The 23,205-nt window shown below is 33.4% G+C and overlaps 1 protein-coding gene across 2 annotated transcripts in view; it reads right to left on the reverse strand.

Annotated features, from left to right (window-relative positions):
• Window positions 1-23,205, reverse strand: part of LOC126853978 (uncharacterized) — a 120,294-nt gene that overhangs the window by 76,071 nt on the left and 21,018 nt on the right. For both annotated transcript variants that reach the window (XR_007688050.1, XM_050600283.1), the window contains exon 2: window positions 956-1,187. Coding sequence is in view for 1 of the 2 variants with exons in the window: in XM_050600283.1 (XP_050456240.1) it covers window positions 956-1,187 (232 nt within the window). In the remaining variant the exon portion in view is untranslated. The remainder of the gene's footprint in view (window positions 1-955; window positions 1,188-23,205) is intronic.

Raw genomic sequence — 23,205 nt, forward strand, 5'->3', positions numbered from 1 at the left:
GATAAAATTATATAAAAAAAAGTTTTGTTATTTAATTTTTTAATGCTTGTGTATCAATGTTCTTTTTAAAATATTATATTTAAAGGAGAGAAATGTTGCAATTGTCAATTTATATATAATATTACATTAATATTATTCAATTCCTTCTTTACTACTTTTTACAGAGAAAAAAAAATAATTCTCTAGTTTATTCTCTTTATGTCCAATTGCTGGCTGATGTATTTCTTTGGATATATAGACAATGGGTCAATAAAATCCAGAATACGCAAGAGAAAGAGAGAGAAAGAGAAAGGAACAAGGATGCAACGCGCAACAGCGCAAAGCGCAACACGTTTCCGTCGCAATTTGAAACAAATTGAAAAATTCCTTCGTGGCAAAAGCTGAGTTCTAATTTTGTTTCCGCAAAAGCGATGAAGGAAAATACTATTCGAAATCTATCAATGTGGATCACGTGTTAAAAATTTACAAGCGTTTTACGAGAGATATCGTCATCTTTCCTCAAAAAGTTCTTCACAATTTCATTTCTTCAGCTTTAAAAAGACTCTTGGGAGAGCATCGATAAAACTCTTAAAGAATGGTTGAAAAATTAAAAATCTCAGTTATCATGAGAGCTTTTTAATTCAGTTAACTGTGTAACATAAGAAATCAATTACGCAACGAGCGTAACTTATCTCCTAATTAAAACGATGATACTTTAGAACTTATCGTGAAGAAAAGTAAAATGCTGAGAGATTCGATTAAAGATATAAAAAAGTAAAGTTCATTCTCACTCTTTAATCGATTTGTTTAATAGAAGTTGTAACTTGAAACTGTTACAATTATTCTTTATATAAATCATCCACAACACACACTTCTCTCTCTCTCTCTCTCTCTCTCTCTCTCTCTCTCTCGTAAAATAAAAATATTTAACTAGTTTAGATAGCTGTGCGAAAATGAGATATTAATGAGATCTTACCGTTTTGTGCAGACATAGTGTGCCAAAAGCCTTTTCTTTCGACAATATTTGGTATTCGAAAGGTATATTCCAAATTTCCAGCCTCTTCGTTCCAAAATAGTCTCAAATTGCCATGGTCGAACTGTTTCAAATTGACGATTGGACACGTGTCAACGACATATTTTTCATTTTTTGGTTTCTTAGAATCCGGTCTGTGTTCCAGTATTTCCACGACGTACCATTTTCCCAATATCTGCAACAAAATATTTTTACAAAATTGATGTGAGCGCAAAACACGTAAGTGCAAATGAATAAAAGAATGTTATTCCTCATTCGATATCAAATAAATATTTTTTTTCTTAGAGAAAGATTTCTATTTACAGCTCAATTTCCTAATATTAAAAAATCACGAAGAAGACGCGATTAAATTTTCGTTCGAGAAAAACAGGCTCTAAATTGGTCAAAGAACTTGCGAAGAAAAGAAAGCGGCGAACTCCCAGTATATGCACGAGAGAGTCGGTTATCGAGGTAATCCAGCAACTTCGGCGGAGGTAGATGTAGATAATTCCGTGAGAAGCTTAAAGCAAATTACGGGCGATTTATTGGTGGAGCGGCCGTTAGTGATTAAGCCTGTGGAAATAATATCGGGGTTGAATCACCTCTGAATACCGATCGGCATAATGCGCGCGGGATTTTATTTTTTCAGGCCAGCCGTTTCAATTTCATAGCACCGTGAAATCTTATTAATCGGATATCGTAAAAAGATCGCTTCATACTAATCTTCTTTATATTTATTTATTCTTTGCGCGCGTGTATTTATCTGTCCTTTTTTATTATCCGAAGAGTAAATCGATGCCGCTCTTCAGCTTCTTGCTTCGTCGCCCTTATGATAAACAACAGCTAGGCAAGGGTTAATCCAACAGAACATTAATTCTAAGTTTCATCCTTGAGGTAATAAGGAGATCTTGCCGTGTAATATAGACATTGATTGATGAGTGTCAGATCAGAATTCGGTCAAAGATACACGTAGAGAAGCTCTAAAGGTTAACTGTACAAAAAATTCGCCTAGCAAAACTAACTTTAACTTTAATTAATTTGTTCGTAAAACTCGTATTATATATAAAGATGAATGTTTGTTCAGTTTGCTCATATACATTTATACACGATGCTAATATATCCATTGAGAACACTCAATTGCCAAATTGATATAACGCAATGATGCAGATTATCAACTTCTTGAATTCAGATTATGCGGTTCTACTCGCGGAGAATACTAAGAGAGTTCGTTTAACAGTGACCGCAATAATTCTGCGAATACTTGAAATACGTAAGGCTCCTTGGTACTTTGCTTTCACGATACCAATGAGTTTCCAGTCTCTCGCGCGAATGTGCCTCTGCTGCTTTGAAATTATTTACAGAGAATGTGAAACGTCATTCTTATTATCTTTTTCTATTATTGATTCTCTTTTTCTCTCTTACAAATTTTATTCCCCAAAAGCTCTTTTTCAATTGTCAATTTTTCGATAAAATTTTAATATTTTCCTTAGTGAAAAAAACATTTAATAATTTAAAAAAATGTATATATGTGTACATATATATATATACAAGCACAAAATTAAGAGAAATGTAAATCGACCAAATGTCCACGTGTCCACTACACATGCATGTGTATGTACATTCCCTACCTTTATTGTACCGGAAAAGCGCCGTAAATCATTATCGTCGAGGTGTACGCGATATTGGGTCACGGCATGTGTGTGGCCGGGGAATTAAAATTAACGAGATAATAAATATGGCCTTTGTCGAATAGGCCGCAAAAAATTTCAATTGCCTTTTCGAGGGAGTCACATCGCGCGAACAATCGCGCTTACGGTTATTCGCTCGAAAATGCTCCCTTTTTATAACCAAACGTTGCGATTGCGTGTAAAATGCTTTTGCTATTGACATGAAAGCAAAAAGAAATTATTTATTTGATACAAAAATAAATGTGTAACATTTGGAATTTGTGAATATGAAATGTGCAGACTTCGTGCTGTGTGTATAATAATGCTGCTCGTCTTAAGAAACTTTGATAGGCGTCCAATAATGAACTTCGCCAAGTTGTTTTATTATTCAATCTTATAAATATAAGAGCTATACAATGTGATCTCGATACCTGTCCCTTGAAATTAAGGGAAGTTTAATCAGTATCAATATCAGTCTTGAAAAAGATGAAGCTATACAGAACGTCCGAGACAGATAGCCCGCATTATCAACGTGCGCTGGTCTTATAATTTATATCGCTAATAATAGCTAAATAAATACAGATCTTTATTCAAGTTGCAAAAGTAATTAGAAAGTTTAATTGATATCCGGCAGATCATTATTACTTGTAACGCGATTACGTTTTTCTGGATCGTTTTCGATTAGCCAATATATTACAAAAATCAAAATCAAAGATCAAAATTATGAAACATTCATAAACACGTAAGATTATTGTTGAAAATTTTATTAAAGCAGAATTACGTGTAATAATGCAACGAAGATGAAAATATTCAGCAAGTAATAATTTTAAATTATATATTTATTTCAAAATATTTATTACTTTCTTTTAAATGATTAATTAATTTATATCAATTTATTTTATAAGTCTTTCTTTTTTGTGTAATATATTTCCATTTTGCAATTGTATTCACATTCGTTCCAGATTCGTTCAATTTTATTTCATAAAAATTTTCCGGTTTTTACACTCATAAAATTAAATCCGTCGTTCCAGGAACGAAAAATCGCATTATTTATAGAATTAATATATTCACTGTAGTATCCTCTCGCTGGATTATGTGAATGTTTTTTTTACGAATTAAAAACATCGCCAATGAGATATATAACAATTGCGGGATTTTACGAGTTCAATGTTCCAAATGGTCTTATATCTCTTTATATATATTAGATTTAACATTCGTTTATTTATATCATCAGCATTTTTCACATGAGCGAGAAGATTCGCCGCGTAAAATTGGATAAAAACCGCTGCCACACACGAAGGTTTTAAGCCCGACGTATTTGCAAATTAAAGCCGCACTTTTTCTGTAATAAAAGATCCGTCCACAAAAATGATCTTATTCGCACTCTTCTTTTTAATAAAGAAAACTAAAAATTTATAATTAATAAACGTTTCTCTCTTTTTTTAATTATAAAATTTTGACAGATATGTCATCGCGCGTGTGATTATTTTTACGTTTTGACAAGTTTAGAATTGCAATCTTTTAGATTAATGCATTCAATATTTGGTAAAAATTGTATATAACGTCATGTGTCAATATATATAACTGTATGTTGCATTCAAGAAATTCACTCGGTTCTGACCCTGCAAAAGATTCGTGAGTTATAATTGCAAGCCGAATGACATGCACATGCGTTTCAGCGGTGAACAAAATTACGGTAAATAAAGCAACGGGGTGCGTCGCGCGAGGATAAATTTTCGTTTATTAGACACCGTTTACCGGACGTCCCCAACACACAAACGTGACTTATGCATTTGTTAACGTAACGAAAACGTCAGTATTTTTAGAAAGTGTTGCAGTAATTAGTAGCAAGAGAATAAATTACCGTACCGTAAGCTGTCTAATAGCGGGTAATTTTCGAAAAAAAAAAAAAAAAAAAAAAAAGAAGCGAAAACGTAAAACGTGTTTTTTTCCACAGTTATACACTTCGTTTCTGTTACCTCATCGATCACGTAGCAATGGAGAGAAAGTCCGCCCACCAAATATATTCAACTGCTCAAACTCGGTTTACTAGTCGTATTCGGAAACTCTCTTGCATACTTTATGAAGTTGAGAGATATATAGATTAGCCAAGTACATATTCACTCGTACTGTTTCCAAGTGCTTTATCGAAAATGTTACATTTTTCGTCTATATAACATACATCTTTGCAAATTGAGGAGCGCGACTCAAGATCCTCGAGGCACATAAATTTTAAGACGGCACAGAGAGGCCGGAAAATTCATCGGCTTTTGGGCTAGTTTTGGGGCTGTCGTCCAACAGCTGGCAATTTTTCCCGGAAATATGTGCATTTGCATTTTTACGACTTTCGACGGCGCTTACCGTCGCGACGCCTCTTTCTGACACCGTCGAGACGGGCGGCAAAAATTGCGCCGAGTAGGGTCGTGTACGATCACAATTTGGAAAAAAGAACGCGAAGAGAGAAGCCGCTCGTTGAAACCACACGCACACGTTATTGTGTTTATGAGTTTATTAAATTCTACGACATTGCGGACGCCGAATTCTTACACACTCGCGATATGAAGTTCTTTTAAACACATATTCCCGCCATTCGCGCGATGAAAGTAATAAAAAAAAATTTAATACTTACAATAATGCATGATAATATATTATCTTTACATTCGTATATTAGAGATATCAGAGTATAAAAGGTTAGAGATATCCATATTTTGAGATGTGATAAATATTTTTGACATTATTTTTCGCTTTGCATACAAGTATCATTCTCCGAAATTTTAAGATAATCTGCCGTGTCGGAAACGCAGATGACTTTTAATATTAAAAATCAAAGTAAATCAGTTGTGTGTGTAGGAAATGTCAATTTTTTAAATAAATTGTCACGTTGCAGTGTCTGGGCAAAAGGAATTTAATTAAAACGCGGGAATCTGCTTCTCATCGATTTGGCATCTCGTTTAAATACACGTTGACTTGTTGTTATCGGTAATTTTATATATAGGGCATTCCAGGCGAATCGAGACTATAATGATTCTTTGATCTATTTGGATCTGTTTTCTGAAAAAAAGCAACAAGAACCTAATAGCTTTCAAGTTCTAAATGATTAAAAATTAATTTTTAGCTATTAAAAAAGTAAATTTTTTTGTGTGTCATATGTAAAAAATAAGATAAAAAATATTGAAATATTCATATATTATCGAGAATCAAAGAATAATGTATTATTAAAATAATGCTTAAGATTGAAATTTTAAATTTATTCTCGATAAAATAATATATTTTATAAATCCTGAATGTGTGTGTATGTATATACTAGCACGTGTGTTGTTTACGTTCTTTCTCGATACTATATTTTCTTCAGTCACCATGTCTCCCTTCGTCCCGCCGGAAATAAATCGACTCGCAGACGTTTCTTGTATATCGGCCAAGACACGAGGAGGGTGCGAGAATACGGGCGGCTTAAAGGAAAAGAGAGGAATCTCGAGGTTCATGGGACAAACCCCTCCGACCGTAGGATCGCGGCACGATGAGCTTAAAAATGAAAAAAGGAAGAAGACTGTCAAGATACCGAAGCCTCTCGTATATCTTTTCGCCGGTATCGTTTTTATATTTAAATCGATACTACAATGGCGCAGGTGACAGTTAGCCCTTTTTCATCCCGAACCGAAGGTCGATCGCGAGTTCTTCAAGCGTCTGCGCCGCTTATCCCGGTTAAATTTATCTATTAGTATATACATTTTATAAGAATAAATTCCTTGCAATATATTTTACAAACGTTCAACGTTAATTAATTCTCTTTTAAATAACATTAAAGATTATGATTTATGTATATCTTGTAGGCTTTTTCTTTTATAAATTATAGAAAAGTAATTCGAGTCTCTCTCCCCCTCTTTCTCTCTCTCTCGCTTTCTCTCTCTTAATAAATTAATTCTCCATTATTTTTTATATATTTAATAAATTATTTAATCACTCGCTGCAGCAACTTCTTAACCGAAATTTTTCACAAGATTGACAGCTGAATTTCAACAATACTGCAATGTTTGTTACTAAATTTTGCAACAGGCTGTTGCACGCGACCAGTAACGTTTTAATTATTGGCGAATTTTCGCAGCCTACAATAACAAAAACAGGATTGCGAGGGAATGAAAATCGATAGATTTCATACGGAAAACGTGAAAAATAAACATAGCAAATAAAGCGTTAAAACAACTCTTATTGAAATTCTATCACATCAATCTCGTGAAGCTTTCACGGATTCGAAGTTAATTCTACTGCTAAAAGAACCGTTTTAATGCTTGCATTTCTTCAAGCTGTTTCTCGAGTATCTATTATATTTTAAATTCGCGCTACAAAAAGACGATAAACAAAATAAAGTTTGAGCAATCATCCATCTTCCCTCTCGTTTATCTATGATCGCATCACACGTCTCCAAAGTGGATTTTATTAGCCCAATGAACCGGATTAGTGCCGCATGATTCGACAAGGGTAATTTGTAGCAAAAATGATGGTGCATTATTTCCTCATGCGTCCTGATTTTCCCAAGCGTGACAAAACGTATCGGGTCGTCGGATCGGTGACAAAGCTCCACTGTCCACCGACAACTTGAATTAATCAAACTAATTTTACTTTGTAACAGTTTAATATGCGCTCGGGCGTGCAACCGTAGCGGTGAAACGGAACGCGCCTCGTTCTGTTTGTCATTGTACAGGATGTCCCTAAACTACGTATTTCTTTTATAACAATATCTTTCAATCGTGTCGTTTCACTCTGATTCATTCTCAATCACATTTATTTTTAAGATATATAAAATTTTACACACACGCGCACGGTTTTGCTCCTAATATATTGATAATTTATACATAATAATTTATATTTTCAATTTTCTATTTTTTAAATACGCGTTTATGAAATAAAGAATAAATTTACATCAGGATAGTCCTTTCTTTTTTAAGAAACATCACAGTTCTACGCATCAGGTGATGAAAGCAGACGTATTTCTAAAGACACCCGATATAGACAGTACATCACGTCGATCGCAAGCTGTTTCCGTAATTATATACGCTGTAAAACAATGCGCTTGAATCTCAACGACCGATGCGGTCGATCAGATTGAACAGAGCGTGACGCGTATATACGATTTCATATGTAATCCAGTGCATTTCAGTGCTGTTTGCAACCGTAGAGCTTGTAACTGTACGGAATAACTGAACTGGTGAATAACCGTTTACGAATGAACGATTACTCTATACATTCATCTATATAAAGTAATGCAAATTTCACACGCATAATTTTTTAAAACAGAAGAGAGACAAATTATTATCCATATATTTAAGTATTATATAAATAGGATATTTTTATTCCACAATCATATCGTGATATTTTATAAGACGTTATTATCGGAATAAATAGAACTGAAATCTATAAAATCAAGATAATGATAATTTATATAGAAGTAAATTTAAATACTAAAAAAAAGTTCATGCACGATATTTTTATAACTAGTTTATTGACTGGAGTTCTTTTAAATATATTCTTGAAGCTGCTAGTATTTGTGATATTTGATTTTTCGTAAGAAAATTCAATATTTGCAATTAATACAATATTCTAATTATTTCCAGTTATTGAATAATTTATTCACGAAGTTAATAATAATAATTAAAAAAGATTAATGCAATGTGCACCGCGATTATAAATCATTAGAACGTCATGATAAAATTATAATTTGCACATATCTTACGCTGCGTGTTGATTCCAAGAGAATTTATCTCGTATAAGATGTTGACGTGTTTTAGTTACACGAGTTTACTCCGAAAGCGTTTATTTACTCGCTCGCAAGACGAATTTCAGCATGCGGGCAGAGCTGCAGCTCGGGAATATTATTATCATTTTCAATTATGTTTTCAGGTTGCGCTCATTTCACATTTCGAATTGTAATGGTGTATAATCGATAAAAGTCTATCATAGGAGTATATATATATAATTGGAAAAATCTGATTATTACCCACAGTACGACTATTGAATATTTAACTCAGTGATTATGATTTAGGATTTAATCTGTAATTAGATGTGATTGATATATGATGAAAATAATTAAATCTAAAATAATTTTATTTAAATTAACAATGATTAATCAGACAGTTATGATTGATGTAATAATTGATGATATAATAAGTTTGCAATTATGACACACATATTATAAACTTTTTATACAAAAGTATAATTTGAATTATATAATGACAATCAAGTGAAACAAAATATGTTATTCCATATAGAGGTCAAGTTTTTAATTTGTCAATAAAAGTGCAAAAACTCATGTTGAAAAAAAAATCTTTGAAAAATTCTGAGAGAAATGAGAGATTTCTGAAACGAGAGATAGCTTCAGCGTATATTCTTATATTTGTCTTCCGACATTCGATACAAAATCAGTTGTTTTAGCCTCGTCAACGAACAGCCCTTATTTATGCTAACTTATGCATCACATTTGCATACAGCACTCAACGACGTTCGCGGATGAGACGCTGACGCGTCTCTCACCTAGACAGATCTCGCTCGAGATCTAATATTAAAATCCTTGGCTGGAATATGCGCGAGTTGGTGGAACACAATCGTACTTCTCGATCGTGCGGCTTTTCCATTATTATAGCGATCCGGACATCCAATCGCGTGTGTAACATCAGTTGGCTCAAATGCTAAAGTTATTAAGAGTCGCGCTTCCTCGCCGTTCAATGCAAATCGGTTCAGTATATTCGTACCCCGAAGTCTCTCTCCTGGGGGATGGAAAGGTGAGAAGAGCATTTTGAGTTTGTCGAAGAAACCGGGAGGTTTCCAAAGTTTCTCGCGTCACGTTTATGGCTTCGCGCTTAGAGTCTGTATGCTCGGGGGGGTGGCGGGAGGGGGTTGGGGAGATGGCGAGTCGCACGCGGGGATTGCGAAGCACTCGATCCGTGACCAGCTATAAGATTTCGTGAAGTTGTACGATCGCAATTCTCCGACGTCCTTCCGTCATTCCGCAGCCAAAAGATCTGTTCCCGCGATAAAAAGACGAAGAAAACCACTTTATATATATATATATATATATACGAAAAAAGAAACCATCCTCACATCCCTATGTCGCGCCAGTAGCGGCTTGATTGGATTGGCGACCGCAGCTAAATAGCAATCCGGCAGTTCATCGATACCGATTCAGGATCCGGCGGATAAATTACGATGCATTCGGAGAAGTGGCTTTCCTTTCCAATTAACCATTTCGCGTCTTTATGGCTCCTTAATTTTATGCCCTTATAAAACGTCTAATTCTCGTACGAAATAGAACCGAGATAATCACAATGTATAAAATCGAGAAAATTGATTAAATATATTATTTCAATCATTGCTACTTATTGGAATGGCTGAGTTTTGCACAAAAATTTTAAAAGCGCAATTCGAAAAAATTTTATATTTTTAACAATTTATATGTAGATAACCCTTGTTATAAATTATATTCAATTATGTCAATATGCGACTCAATTGTCCATTTTTCACGTAAACAAAGCTCACGCTTTATATCTTTCGATCTAGTCTAACAGAAGCCATTAAATGTTCCATTAATCATCTATCTGAAATAGAACACCGGCAATCTGCGGGGCCATTGAAAGTCGATTAATTGCGTTCCTTTCTTCTTTTTTAAGCGTCGCGGTTTGATAAAGAAATCGATCGGAAACACTTGACGATAAACTGCCCGAGGGACATTCCGGGCTTCCATATTCTGTTACGCTCGCGATTCGGAATATCAGCAAGCTGCACAAAAGTTTTTCAATAACGCTTTAAAAGCAACGCATATTGTCAACGTCGATTTGACTAACAATTTCGCGTCTCGTGATATCTCGTCGATGCATCTGAAATAGACAATAACGCGACACTTTTAAATACTACGGTTGTAATGTAATCCGAAGCGCGGTGGGAAGTAATTAAGATGGGATATTCCGACACGAGATTACGCGCGTGGAAAGAAGAATTCGTTTCAAAATAAAATTCAAAACAGACGGTGATTAGCACATGCAATTATCGCTCTTTTTGCTCGCCACACGAATGAAGAAGACGCAACGCAACACTGAAGAGTTCATTATGCAAAATATGACGCGCGGAAAAATTAAATGGCCATCTGTAGACGGTGCGGTCCATTCATGAAAAGTAGAGACAAAAGAGTGACGCGCCGAATTAAAATTACCCCGTATTATTTCTTCTTCCGTGAATGACGAACAAGAGAAAGAAATTGTGCAGTGAAAGAAAGAGAATTATAAAGAAAGAAAATTTAAACACAACTTGAATATACACATCGTGAATTCTTGCGCTCGATTACGAGTGTAAACGATTCGAACTGCAGTATCGTTTGAAAGAAAATCCAATGACTTCGACGTCTACGAATTCGCCTTTATCTTCCTATAGCTGATTCTGATCGTTTCGCAATGAAAGAAAAAGCGAGGAAAAATAAAACAATTCCGAAGTAGACTATGTACTTCGATTGGACTGGGGGATTGGAATCAAGCGACATACCGCCGTGAAGAAGTTCCTCGATACTACTTTGAATTGTGCCGAATAGCAGCGCGACTCGAATGGAGAACGATATAATTAAATGTCTGTGCACGACATCGGAAAAAACGCGAAATACGAAAAGAAGTCGTACTTATTATCCCACTTTTGCTCGTTTAACGACAAGTTGATTAATTCAGTAAATTCGTTCTTGTTGCGTCAAAAGCCAGTAATTAAATGTTTAAATATGCTTCCTTAAAAAGTCTTTGCAGACTTAAAGTTTCAAGAATAAAGTCTCGAAAATAATAAACCAAAATTCTTTCTTTCTTCAAATAATTTCATATAGATCTTGCAATAACAGATTGTTTTTTGGCATGTTGTTATACCAAGAGTTAAAAAATTGCGACCGATAATAAACAACCATTATTTTAACTTAACAATAATTAATTATAATACCAATTTTAAATTTATTTAAACACGGTAATTATCGAACATATTTTTTATTAAATGCATTCATTAGTATAATATAATTTTTTTCTTCTAGTGCATTTAAAAAGAGAGAGAGAGAGAGAGAAAAGTCTTAATTAAGTTAGTTTATTTAATTGAGATTCTCTTGTTAGATTCAAGATTCTTTAAATGATTACCATTTTAAACTTCTGTATTATGTAATTTTTCTAAATATAATTTTTCTTTCCATCCTCTGTTTTTTAAAATTAATGCATTACTGCATATTGTCTTATTAAACATAATGAAAAATTAGTGTGTGTGTGTGTGTGTGTGTGTGTGTGTGTGTGTGTATGCTTGATTCGATACAAGAAAGATAATGATTAAATAACAGTGATCAAAGAATTACTAACATTTGATGATTTTAGAGATAAAAGATTCTATATAAATTAGTACGTTATAATTTCTGATATTTTGCGCATATAATTATGCATTTATTACCAACAATTGCCACGTAGCAGCGAGCTTATCTCGGCATCAATTGAACATTATCATTCATGTCATAATATTTATATCGTTAATTTTATCGAAGCCTGGTGTGTGCGATTACGTCGGCTATTCTCCCAATAATAATTATTCGCTTCGCTAGCATCCTTCCGTCCATTTATATACGAATTTGATAAGCGCAATTGGAAATATATTTGTCATGTTGCCAGATCATAATGCATATATGACACGTTGCGTGAATAATTTGCATAATGTAACAAGATTTAAGTTCATCATGCGCGGAAAACATCAACATAATTACATTAATTAGCACTTGCGATTAGCCAAATAACTTTCCCGTGACAAATTTAATACACGTAACTTTGCTAGCAGTTTAATAGCAGTATACGTGTATGTACATAAATCGACAAAATATTATCGCGAAAACTCCAAATATTTTCCAACATCCTCCGTTGCCTGCGGTTAACATACGTACAACCGAATCTCTTCGTGTGTGATGCGCATCACACGCATATGCAAATGCGCACACACGACGAACATTCGCTAAACTCGCGTCTCGCAAAAGCTATTTACAAAAACCCGTGTGTAAAAACGGCGATACGCCGCCGACGCAAAGTCCACCACACGAATTTGAATCTTATGCATACTGTAGCAGTGTCAGTTTCCTGGCATCGTATTAATATCAGCGCGAATGTGTGTTTGTTAATCTCCGTGAAATCCCGGATTGGCGGGCTGAAATCTTCTAAAATCGAGAGCTTTCACCCCGTATGTGGAACGCCGTTCACACGAGGATGGGCACATTGAGCGCATTTTTTTAATGCATATTCCCATGTATAATGTGTGTACAATTTTACACATGTACAGTTTAAATAAAATTAAAGAATGACCACGATGCGAGATAAAATAAAATAAAAAGTACTTTATAAATTAATATGCGAATAATTATGCAAATGTCAGTTTAAAAAATATTAAAATAATGGTATACACTTTAGATGAAAGAAAAATATACAGATATACTGTTAATATATGAATTAAAAGTAATTGGACCGCGATAATTTAAGTTTATGTTGCTATTATATCTCGAAATTTTTTCATACGTCAAATTATATGTGCAAAATTAGAGTACTTATTTATTTTATATTACAAGATTTTTTTTTGTTTCACAAATCGTTAAATAATTCAATCTAATAAGCAATAAAAATGATAATACAGTTGAAAATTATTCTGCTTGCGCCATGTTATTGTAAAATGATCTGTTGATAGAATGCTGAACATCAAAAAATATTGACTTGAAACCGAAGTGGTTATTAAACTGACAATTTCTACTTAATCCGTCCTGTTTCGAAATCTGACAACGGAGGTGCTCGTAACTAGGTCGGATCAGCCACTCGCATCACGGAATTTCCCATCATCGTTGGATGATCGATTAATTTTTCCCGACGATGCGAAATAATGATCGGCGCGTCAAGTGCTCACGCGCACAATAATTTGTATGAGTTTCCGGCGAGTCTCTCGAAGAATAATTGGACAGCAATAGTTTTAGCTGTGCGTGTATAATTAATAGCTTGATTGAAATTTCTCGATAATGTGCGACTGAATGATGCATCATTTTCATAACAATTTAAGAGAAGCAATATAACGAGTCGTCTGCTTCAGATTGATTAAGATATTAAATTTAAAATTACAATATATTAGAAACATATTATGTCATTCATAAAAAAAAAAATATTATATAATGTAGTCTTTTTAGATATAATTTATAATTAAAAGACATTTTTTCTAAGAATTTATTTTCTTGTTTTGGCGCAAAAATATTCTTTTCTAAAATCTGTTCTAACATTTTAGTAATATCTTGTGTAAATCATATAAAAGAGAATTTAAAAAAAGTCTGTTGATAATGCAATACGATGTAAATGCTTGTAACGTAATCGATTTAAAAGAACTATGTAGACGGTGCAGCAAAAAACAAGGATTCCTGCGATTGATTCACGTTAGCAGTATACAATAAAACGCGAACGGAAAGCAGAACGAATTGTGTATCAGCGAAAACATAGTTGGTTTTTGTACAAAAAAGAACTTGCGATCCAGTGTTATCCATTAGTGGTTTGCTGACTCTACTACGTATATATGCCGTGTAAGCCTTTAATCGAACATTATTTATCAAGCACTTCTCGAGGGATAAGAAACAATCGGATGGAACGAATCGTCCTGACCGATGGGAATTCGGCTTAAGAGACTAATGTTAAATTCCATTCTGTTTAGAACAGAGAAAGTTCTTCATGAAGTTGGATCGGCGATTATTAACGATTTTATTGTATCTTATATTTGAGTAAAATTTAAAAATCTAAAAATCATACATAATGCATCTATGTTCCTAAAATTGTTAATAAGAATAAAAAAAGGAAGATAATTTTTTAAGCAAATACAATTTGAGATATTAAGAGATCTGACGTAACAATTTGTGAGTCGATATTTTCTTAATCTTAAAATAATAAACTGTCGAAAATGATATTTATAACGTATCAAATCGATGCAAATCAAGATCGTGCCTCATGAATATTCGAGTTTTCCTAATTGACTATGAATACGATAAATTAGCGTGACATTACTATTGAGTTACAATACGATTGATTCAGAGAAATCTCGTTTTTGCATATCGACCAGAACTTTGCACGTTGGAACGTGCTTCGACGACGAAAGCAGATGAAGAGAGAAAGAGAGAGAGAGGGCTAAGATTTGCATTTAAACTTAGATAGTACAGAGCAAGTTTTCTATGGCTCGGCGCCGCGCGCCATTAGCACGGCCCATGGCATTATTATATTTTGTATTTAACCAAAACTTCGACGCTTGTTTCCCCCCCAAGTTAAGCCTGCGCTGCATCGCACGGGCCCTAAGTTTTCAGTAGTTTCCGCGTTTCGCACCCGTTGATGGAGGAATTCACTTCATCCGCGCGAAAGAGAGAGAGAGAGAGAAATAAACGATAGCGTTTACCTTTCAAAGGAACTGACGATTCTACCATCTTTTGTTGATCCTTTTGTCACGCTTCTCTCGCTTGCACTCTCGCGTGTTTCTTCAAACTCAATGCGCCTCTTCCACTTGTTCCCTTCGTCGAAACAATGACTAGAAATGTTCCAAATTTCTTTCGTAATTCTATTTAGCACATTTTACTCTAAGCGTCGATTAATTAATATATCGAATAATAGCGTAAATATTGATATTTATTTCTTTATAAAAAGATATAACAATGATTATGAAAAAATTGTCGAATTATTAATATATTTTTTAAAAGTATTTTTTAATATTTATATTGTGTTATATCTAGATCGAATATATATATATATATATATATATATATATATATTGTCTAATAATAAGTTTATTTATTTCGTAGCATGTTGGAATAATAATAGATATGAATCTAGTATCAATATTCTTTGATTGTAATGTAAATTGAAATTCAAACACCGAAACAATTATATACGAAAAAATACTCGCGCAGATATCATTTATTTTTCATAGAAAATGTATCGTACATGTAACAAGTATATGCGTATGAAAAGGTTAGAAAGAGAGAGAAAAAGATTAATTAATTGTACAATAAAAACTAACTAATTTTTATTGCGTATCGCGGTACAACAAATAAAACCATCTTTCTCTCTTTATACTATTAAATCAAAGTACGAGTTAACAATTTAATGATTCAAATGAAAAGATTACATCAAAGTACACGACAATCGATTGTAAGATATTAATTTTTCATATCTTGAACACAGTATTTTTAGGTTTTGATAAATTCATATCAAAAATTACGAAAGAGATTAAATTATATTACCTTATATGTATATACACGGGATTGAGCTTGTAAAAGAATGCGAGATTGTTGAAAAAAAGACAACAACAATAACGATGTTGTCGAGAGCGACGCGGTACGCGTCAATGCTTTTTGTTTGACTAGTTCAGTGACGTATGTGACACAATCACCTCTAGCGTAGTTTATTACGTCTCGAACCGTCCTCGTGATATTTCCGTATCTCATTTTTCCGGACCGGGAGCAAATGCCGTGGTCGAACGAGTATCGGGAGTGTCGAAACGAACTACGTGACGCGTTAATTAACTCGCGCGATCAAAATTAACGGCATGCTCTCCGATATTCGGCGCGCTTCGATGTATTGCATGTTGTATGACTCGCGTAGTGACATGTACGCCGCGCGGTCACCTGGCGTGAAGTTCATTACATTACGTCACGCTACCCGTCGCGAAGCGTCTCGCAGTACCGATCTCTTCGTATTTCGTACATATTTCTCCGAATCGGGAATGTGAATGCCGCGATCGAACGAGTATCGAGAGTGTCGAAACGAGTTACGGATGAGCTACACGATGCCAATGAACGTGCGCAATCGGAATTAACGGTGTGTCCATCTTCGATATTCGTAGTGGGGCCGGCGAGTGAGGTTAAACGACGCGACCCACGTGAACTTGATCGCGCGTCGCGTTGCTATCAAGAGTTTCCCGCGTTATTTGCTCGCGCACCTTCACAATGCGTCCGAAAAATCGTTGTCAATTAATTAGTGTCATCTTGCCGCGAACGCGACGCGAGTGTCCAGTGAAAACGGAAGGATGACAGCAGGGATGGCGAGTCGACAACGGTGAGTCAAATTATTACTTTTGCATGATTGATGGTTCTTTGCTCGTGACGATATGTTGATATACATATGCATACTTTCAACAACGAACATAATAGCGAATGTAATGTTTTGGTGAAGCGGCTTGCACGCCAGTTATATAGCGGTTAACGTCGACAGTGCGGCGGGGAATTTGCGAAATGGTCGCGGCGTAAATTTCGCGGTCGTTTTGCGGGCCTGAAATGCGCGCGTAATTTATAATTTTAATAACCGCGGCGCCGGCGCGTCTCCCCGGGGGACGACTTTGCTCATTCCACCTTACGTGACGACAATCTGCCTGAGTAATGGCGCTAACGAGTGGGAGAAGAAGTTTCAAAGAAACTCAGCCGACACTCCGGCGTCCTTCACCGAGACTTGTGTGCACCCGCTTTAACCCATTAAAGACTATTATCACGATATACGTATCTCTAGTTCAATTACCCACAATTGCTCTTTCTAAAGATTTCAGATTAACGTTAAAATTATTATGCCTAAATAATTTTTATTGAAATAATTTATACCTGAAATAGAGTTTTTGAGGCAAAAATAATGAAAAAATTAATAATTTCTATAAGTTATAAAGCTTGAAAATTAAATACATTATTCTCGAAAAAAATAAGCTTTAAAAGTACAAAAACAAAACTTAATTCTTCTTTCAATTCAAATTTTATTTTTAATTTTAATTTATTATTAATTTAATTTTTAAAATAAATTAAATAAATTTAAATAAATTTAATTTTTGTATTGAGATTTATAATTTGTATATTAAATGTGACTATTTAACAAAATTTAGAAGTTTATATAAATAATGGAATAAATAAATAATAATTTTTTTTTATATTTTTGAGTTAATTTGTAATTTAGCTAATTAATTGTTCGTCAAAGAGAACACCTTGATCATCCTGTATACACAAGTAAGTACATAAATACGGCTAGTGTGCATATGTATTTCAAATAAATCGTCACAGAAGGAACAAGATGCTTAAAAAATTTTACAACTTTTGACATATTCCTTATTTTCGACGATGTTTTGGTCATATAAACGCACAAATAATAAAATTGTAAAAGGGAACGGAACGAAAGTTTTATAATTTTACTATATATATATATATATATATATATATATATATATATATATATATATTTGCGCCTTTAAAAACTTTTCAATGTCTTTGTACGAGCAGTTTCTCTTGAGGGCAGCATGATCTTATTAAAGTATCATCTTTAAGTCGTGCTATGCACGCTCGAAAACTTAAATGAAAATTTGTAAGTAGCGGAAAAGTCTTTCCAGGCAAATGTTTTTCTTTAGTTATTGGCTTTTAGTTACAACCATCAGTTCCCTTTAACCGTAAATCCTTTTTACAAGCGCGTTATAAAAAAAAAAAAAAATATTCAACCATCTAGCTATCAATTTTTTATCTGTATCAAATCGATCACGGCAAACATAATCGCATCGTAAATATGCGTATGGCATAGCTTGATAAAAACTATAAGATGTAAAATAATTTGAGCATCTATGAGACAATTTTGCAATTTTGTTATGACATGAAAAATATATGTCACAACAAAATGTCACGTAACAAATAGTTGACAACAATTGCTGACCAGTTCCTGACAACAACAGTTGTTGACAAACTTTTGCGCCTCAATAATATGTCGCGCATTGCTTTAGATATTCCATTGAAATTTTGTTGGAGAATCGAGAAGCAATTAAGGATGAATATTAATGATGAATTGGAAAATATAAAAACCCGTAAATAATTTTTAATTACTTGCGCACCAGATATCCTTTAAAATGATTCGATATATATTTAATATTTTTATTCTCTATTTTTTTATTTATTTCAATATTATTTATCTTGACCTATATGTATATTCACAGCATGTTTTAAAACAGCTAATTAACTTCTTCAATTGTAATAGTACAAAGAAATGTTTGAATTATAATTTTGAATAGCGGAACGTATTCCATATGTAAGGTGCACATGAAAATATGAGAATTTTAAATACAAGTGTAAATTAACGGTATAATTTCGTTAGAACTACCAGATAATATTGATGCAAGAAAAAAGAGTAATTTTCCATTTTCAGAGCAAATAAAATAATTCAAACATACATTTATATTTCTTTTTACGCTACGCATTTTAAATTCGTGTTCACATTTTAATAAGTTTCTCAATAAAATGCTCTATGATAAAAAGTAGTGCGATAAAAAAAAAATTATCGGGAGAAAATATTTTTTTTTTTTTTTTTCATATATATTTTTCTATGAATATGATGCGTTTTCGCATATTACAACACAATTATTTAAAAGAGCGTCCAGATCACGCATTGTATAGAGTTGATATACATCGCATATTTACGCAGATTTGCAATGAAAAAATGTTCGGGCATCTTTAAGAGACATTATTGAGATACAATCATCAGAGATTTTCTTAAGTATGTCGCATGTAATCGTATTGTCCTAAACATGTCATAATACGCAATATTGTAGTTATACGTCACTAATGTCGGCGATTGCATTTATGGAAGAGAATCGGGGCAGATGAGGGATTCGGGAGGCGCGCGCATCCAATCTAGGTCATGGCACGTGAGTCCTTGTCGCGTGCGTACGATGTGACGTCGTATCTGCATTAAAGCGAGAACGCCACGCCGTAGAGATGGGATCAAACTCGTGTTGATTTAAAACATGGCGATATGCAAAAAAAAAGCAAACCATTCGACATCGAGTTGTAATATAAAATAAATATAAAATATCCATTTTTGAATAACACAAATTGTATTTTAAAAAATTTTCCGGGCAGTAAAATTGTGTAAAAACCTGCGTAATTTTACGTAAAAATTTTCAATCACAGCTAAATTTATATACACACTTAAATAATTTTAAATTTAATTTGAAAGCGCGGAGCTTTAATTTTACATTTTGCTGAGAGAATGTTTCCTTTAAGAAGTTAAGCTCTTTGAAACTTACATCCTTGTGCTTCTCAGACGTATTGTAACGATCTGATCCCATTTCTAGGACGGAACGACCTTACGATGTTGTAATCGCATTGACCGCGTCGCAGCGTTTTCCCATAGGCACGACATGATTATACAATCGATGTCAGGGGAATAGTTATTTTTACCTCTAATTTATGCGTCAAATTTACGATGTACCTACGTTATATCGATGCACGGATAATCGCCACTATATAATTCTGTAGCAAATCGATTTTGTACGAATGTAACAAAACAAGCTGCTCTATTCAGTCTCATTATAAAAAATAGCTCAAATCCTATCCTCTAGTTATTTTGTAGATGTTCAGTATACAATAATTAAGTAGCAGGTAATACGCTAATGAAGCTTTAAGCTTAGTTTTCTAATTAGTAAACTGAATTCTGAATAAAACTTATAGATTTTGAGATATCTGCTAGGAAAATTTTTTTTCGATTTTCATATTTTTCATAAAATATATTTTATTACATAAAGTATTACATTTTTGAAGAGAACGTTGTTGCGATATTACATCTCTGTTTATTAGATTATTCCGCGATTACTTCGATGTTGCGGATACAGCGAAGTTCAGTTTCCTGAATAACTACTAAAGTTATTATCTGTTATCATGCGACTACAGGCTAACATATCGGATGATATCAAGATAATGATCAAATATTGCAATCGCTAATATGCAAGATTAAAATCCAATCTTTCCCTCGTATATTACGTTATTTTACACCAATATATTCATATAATGTTAACGCAGCTTATAATTAAACTGAATTATATGTCTTTAATTATATTGTAATAATTTCGGATTCTCTGCAGTTGCTTCTATTTATAAAAGCGACATTTCATATAGAGCTATGTAATATGCATATAATATTTGATGTGCAATTATTCCTGCTAAATGCAATGCAGTAAATCGTATCGTACATTTGCGAATGTACTTGTATATTACAATCCAGCATTAGGGAAACCATAGTTCAGTCCATAATGGAACTGTACGGATGTACGATTTCCTGATTCTATCGTGTTCGAAGTTATTATCTAGTCTCGTCTAGTACAGTCCGCGACAAATAAAATGAGAATCTACAACGCGCACACATAATTAGAAACGAAAATTGTATTTAAAATAATTATCTAAAACTGTCATTTAAAGCTTCTTCTTCAAATAAGTATTAGAAAGAAAAAACAAAAAATTTCTCTCTAAAATAAGTCGTCATTATAAAATGTAGAATTTGGATTATATTTACGCAAGCAAGTATATATTTTCTATAATTATTATATTTGGATCAAGATAATTTAAATAGCGTTAATTTTTAAGTAAATATTTAAATAGAAAAAAAGAGGGTAAAATATATAATCGATAAAATCGGCGGTCGCATCTCTAGTGTACACGTGACACGATTACGAAGACCATGAATGTCAGGTATGTAGGTCACGCAATACATTTTCTTGCGTCCTATGCATGGCCAGATGAATAGTTGCAATTTAGTTTGACTGTAATTACATTTTGTTTAGTAACACATCTGTAACATACTAATTTGTATCTGCAATATATTAGCTTTTATTTTAACGTATAATTCGAGTTAAATAAAAAAGTATGTGTCTTTGCTCTAAACGATTTTTTAAAAATGAAAAAAAGAGGACACATAAAATGTAATGTGAAAGACTTGAAATATTATATAAAATTATTGAGTATGAATAAATTTTTTTTTTAATATACAGTTATTATATTTTAAAATAATGCGGATTCTTTAAAGTACGTATGTCATACATGAAATTATTTGTAATTTGCGTAGTTCTTGCTTTGAAATGTCAGATATATAAACGTCATTATTAATAAATTTAATTTAAAAACATACTTTAATTAACTAATTTAATTTAATTAACTACATTGTTCACGAGAGTTTTATTAATATTTTAAAGAATTCTGCCTCTTAAATTAATATTCCAAAGAATTCTCAATTAATATTTAAATTTTTATATTACACATCAATTACACATTTATCTTTACGTATTCTATAAAACTATAAGAAGCATGCACTACTAGAAGTTTTTGAGAAAATTAATTTTTTAATTTTACATTTTTTTAACAAACGCGAAAACACAAAAAAAAATTATTAAATTTGATATATTTGATCAAAATTTGTATCATAGGAATATTATGTTGACACAATTATTATTATCACTTCTATTTTATACAAAAACAAAATCCTTAAAATTTATGACGTAATAATATCAATGTTGTCTCAATTTTTGGCATCGACTAGCTTCGGTGCAATTTGCGTGTAGTCAAATCTCGTGCGTGCACGTGTTGCAACGTATAAATTATTCCGACTAGGACTTGGTCGTTCGTAGACTAAAGCAGCGGTGACGTTGAAAGGAGTCAACGGAGAAAAAAAATTCCGTTGCAATCGATATTCTCTCCACCTCGCGCGAACTTCTCTCCTCAGCATCCGCGCAGTGCCGTTTTCGCGTTGATGCACCTACGTGTACGAATTTATCCGGCGCTTCCGCGAGAGCTCCTCTTCTCGGCCTGACGTCACAATATAGAATGCATTTCCGTTCACGGCTGAGCCGTTTCGCGATCCCTTTTGTACGCGGTCTTTTTCATGCCAGACTTTCGCGCTCGACCCTTCTCCTGCTCCTCTTTTTGCTCTGCGCTCATCCGCGACGGGGATGTTTTACCTAGCGCGGATGACGTACATATATCCCGAATGCATTCCTGTATGCAAATCGCGCGAGAGGCGAGTATTTGCGGCGAACGGCAGCTTATCGACGAGAAATACCGAGAGAAATGAAACTTACCGAGTAACAAAAAATTGCGCAAACGTTTCTGTTTTCCTTTCACAGATAAAAATGAAATATATTGTATTTATTTATTTTAACATGAACATTTCTGCGATTTAAATTATTTGATGGAGATATTTAAATGATTTGACTTGAAGTAAGATTGTTCACAAAAATCGATATTTGTAACAAGATTGAAAACTGAAATATATTTAGATACAATTTTCATACATCAAAACGAAAAGTTACATGAGGTTTATTTACAATCTATGGGAAGAATTGGCTATATGTTGGCTATATGGGGTAGTTCTTATCATGGATATTCCGCAATCACTTTTTTATTTGGGGCTGTCTGCAGGCAATGTAAAATGCCTATACGCGCGGATCAAAAAAGACTGCCCAAGAAACCTTTTAAAGGAAAATTGAGTTTCTCGTAAATTGATTTTATTGTTATGATTCTTACTATGATCATATATCCTTGTAAAAATACCTCTCTCATGAACTAAAATATAAAGGAGAATGTTAAATAATTTATGGGAAGAGTATGAGAAAATTATTGGTTAAAAAAACATTTTTGTAACGACATAAATTGTATACGAAGTCAGTAAGAATTAATGATCCTCGTTGTAATGCGATTTCGTCCGTGTAAGAGTAGACAAATGC

Source organism: Cataglyphis hispanica, chromosome 13 (genome assembly GCF_021464435.1).
Source record: "Cataglyphis hispanica isolate Lineage 1 chromosome 13, ULB_Chis1_1.0, whole genome shotgun sequence".
NCBI classification, from domain to species: domain Eukaryota; kingdom Metazoa; phylum Arthropoda; class Insecta; order Hymenoptera; family Formicidae; genus Cataglyphis; species Cataglyphis hispanica.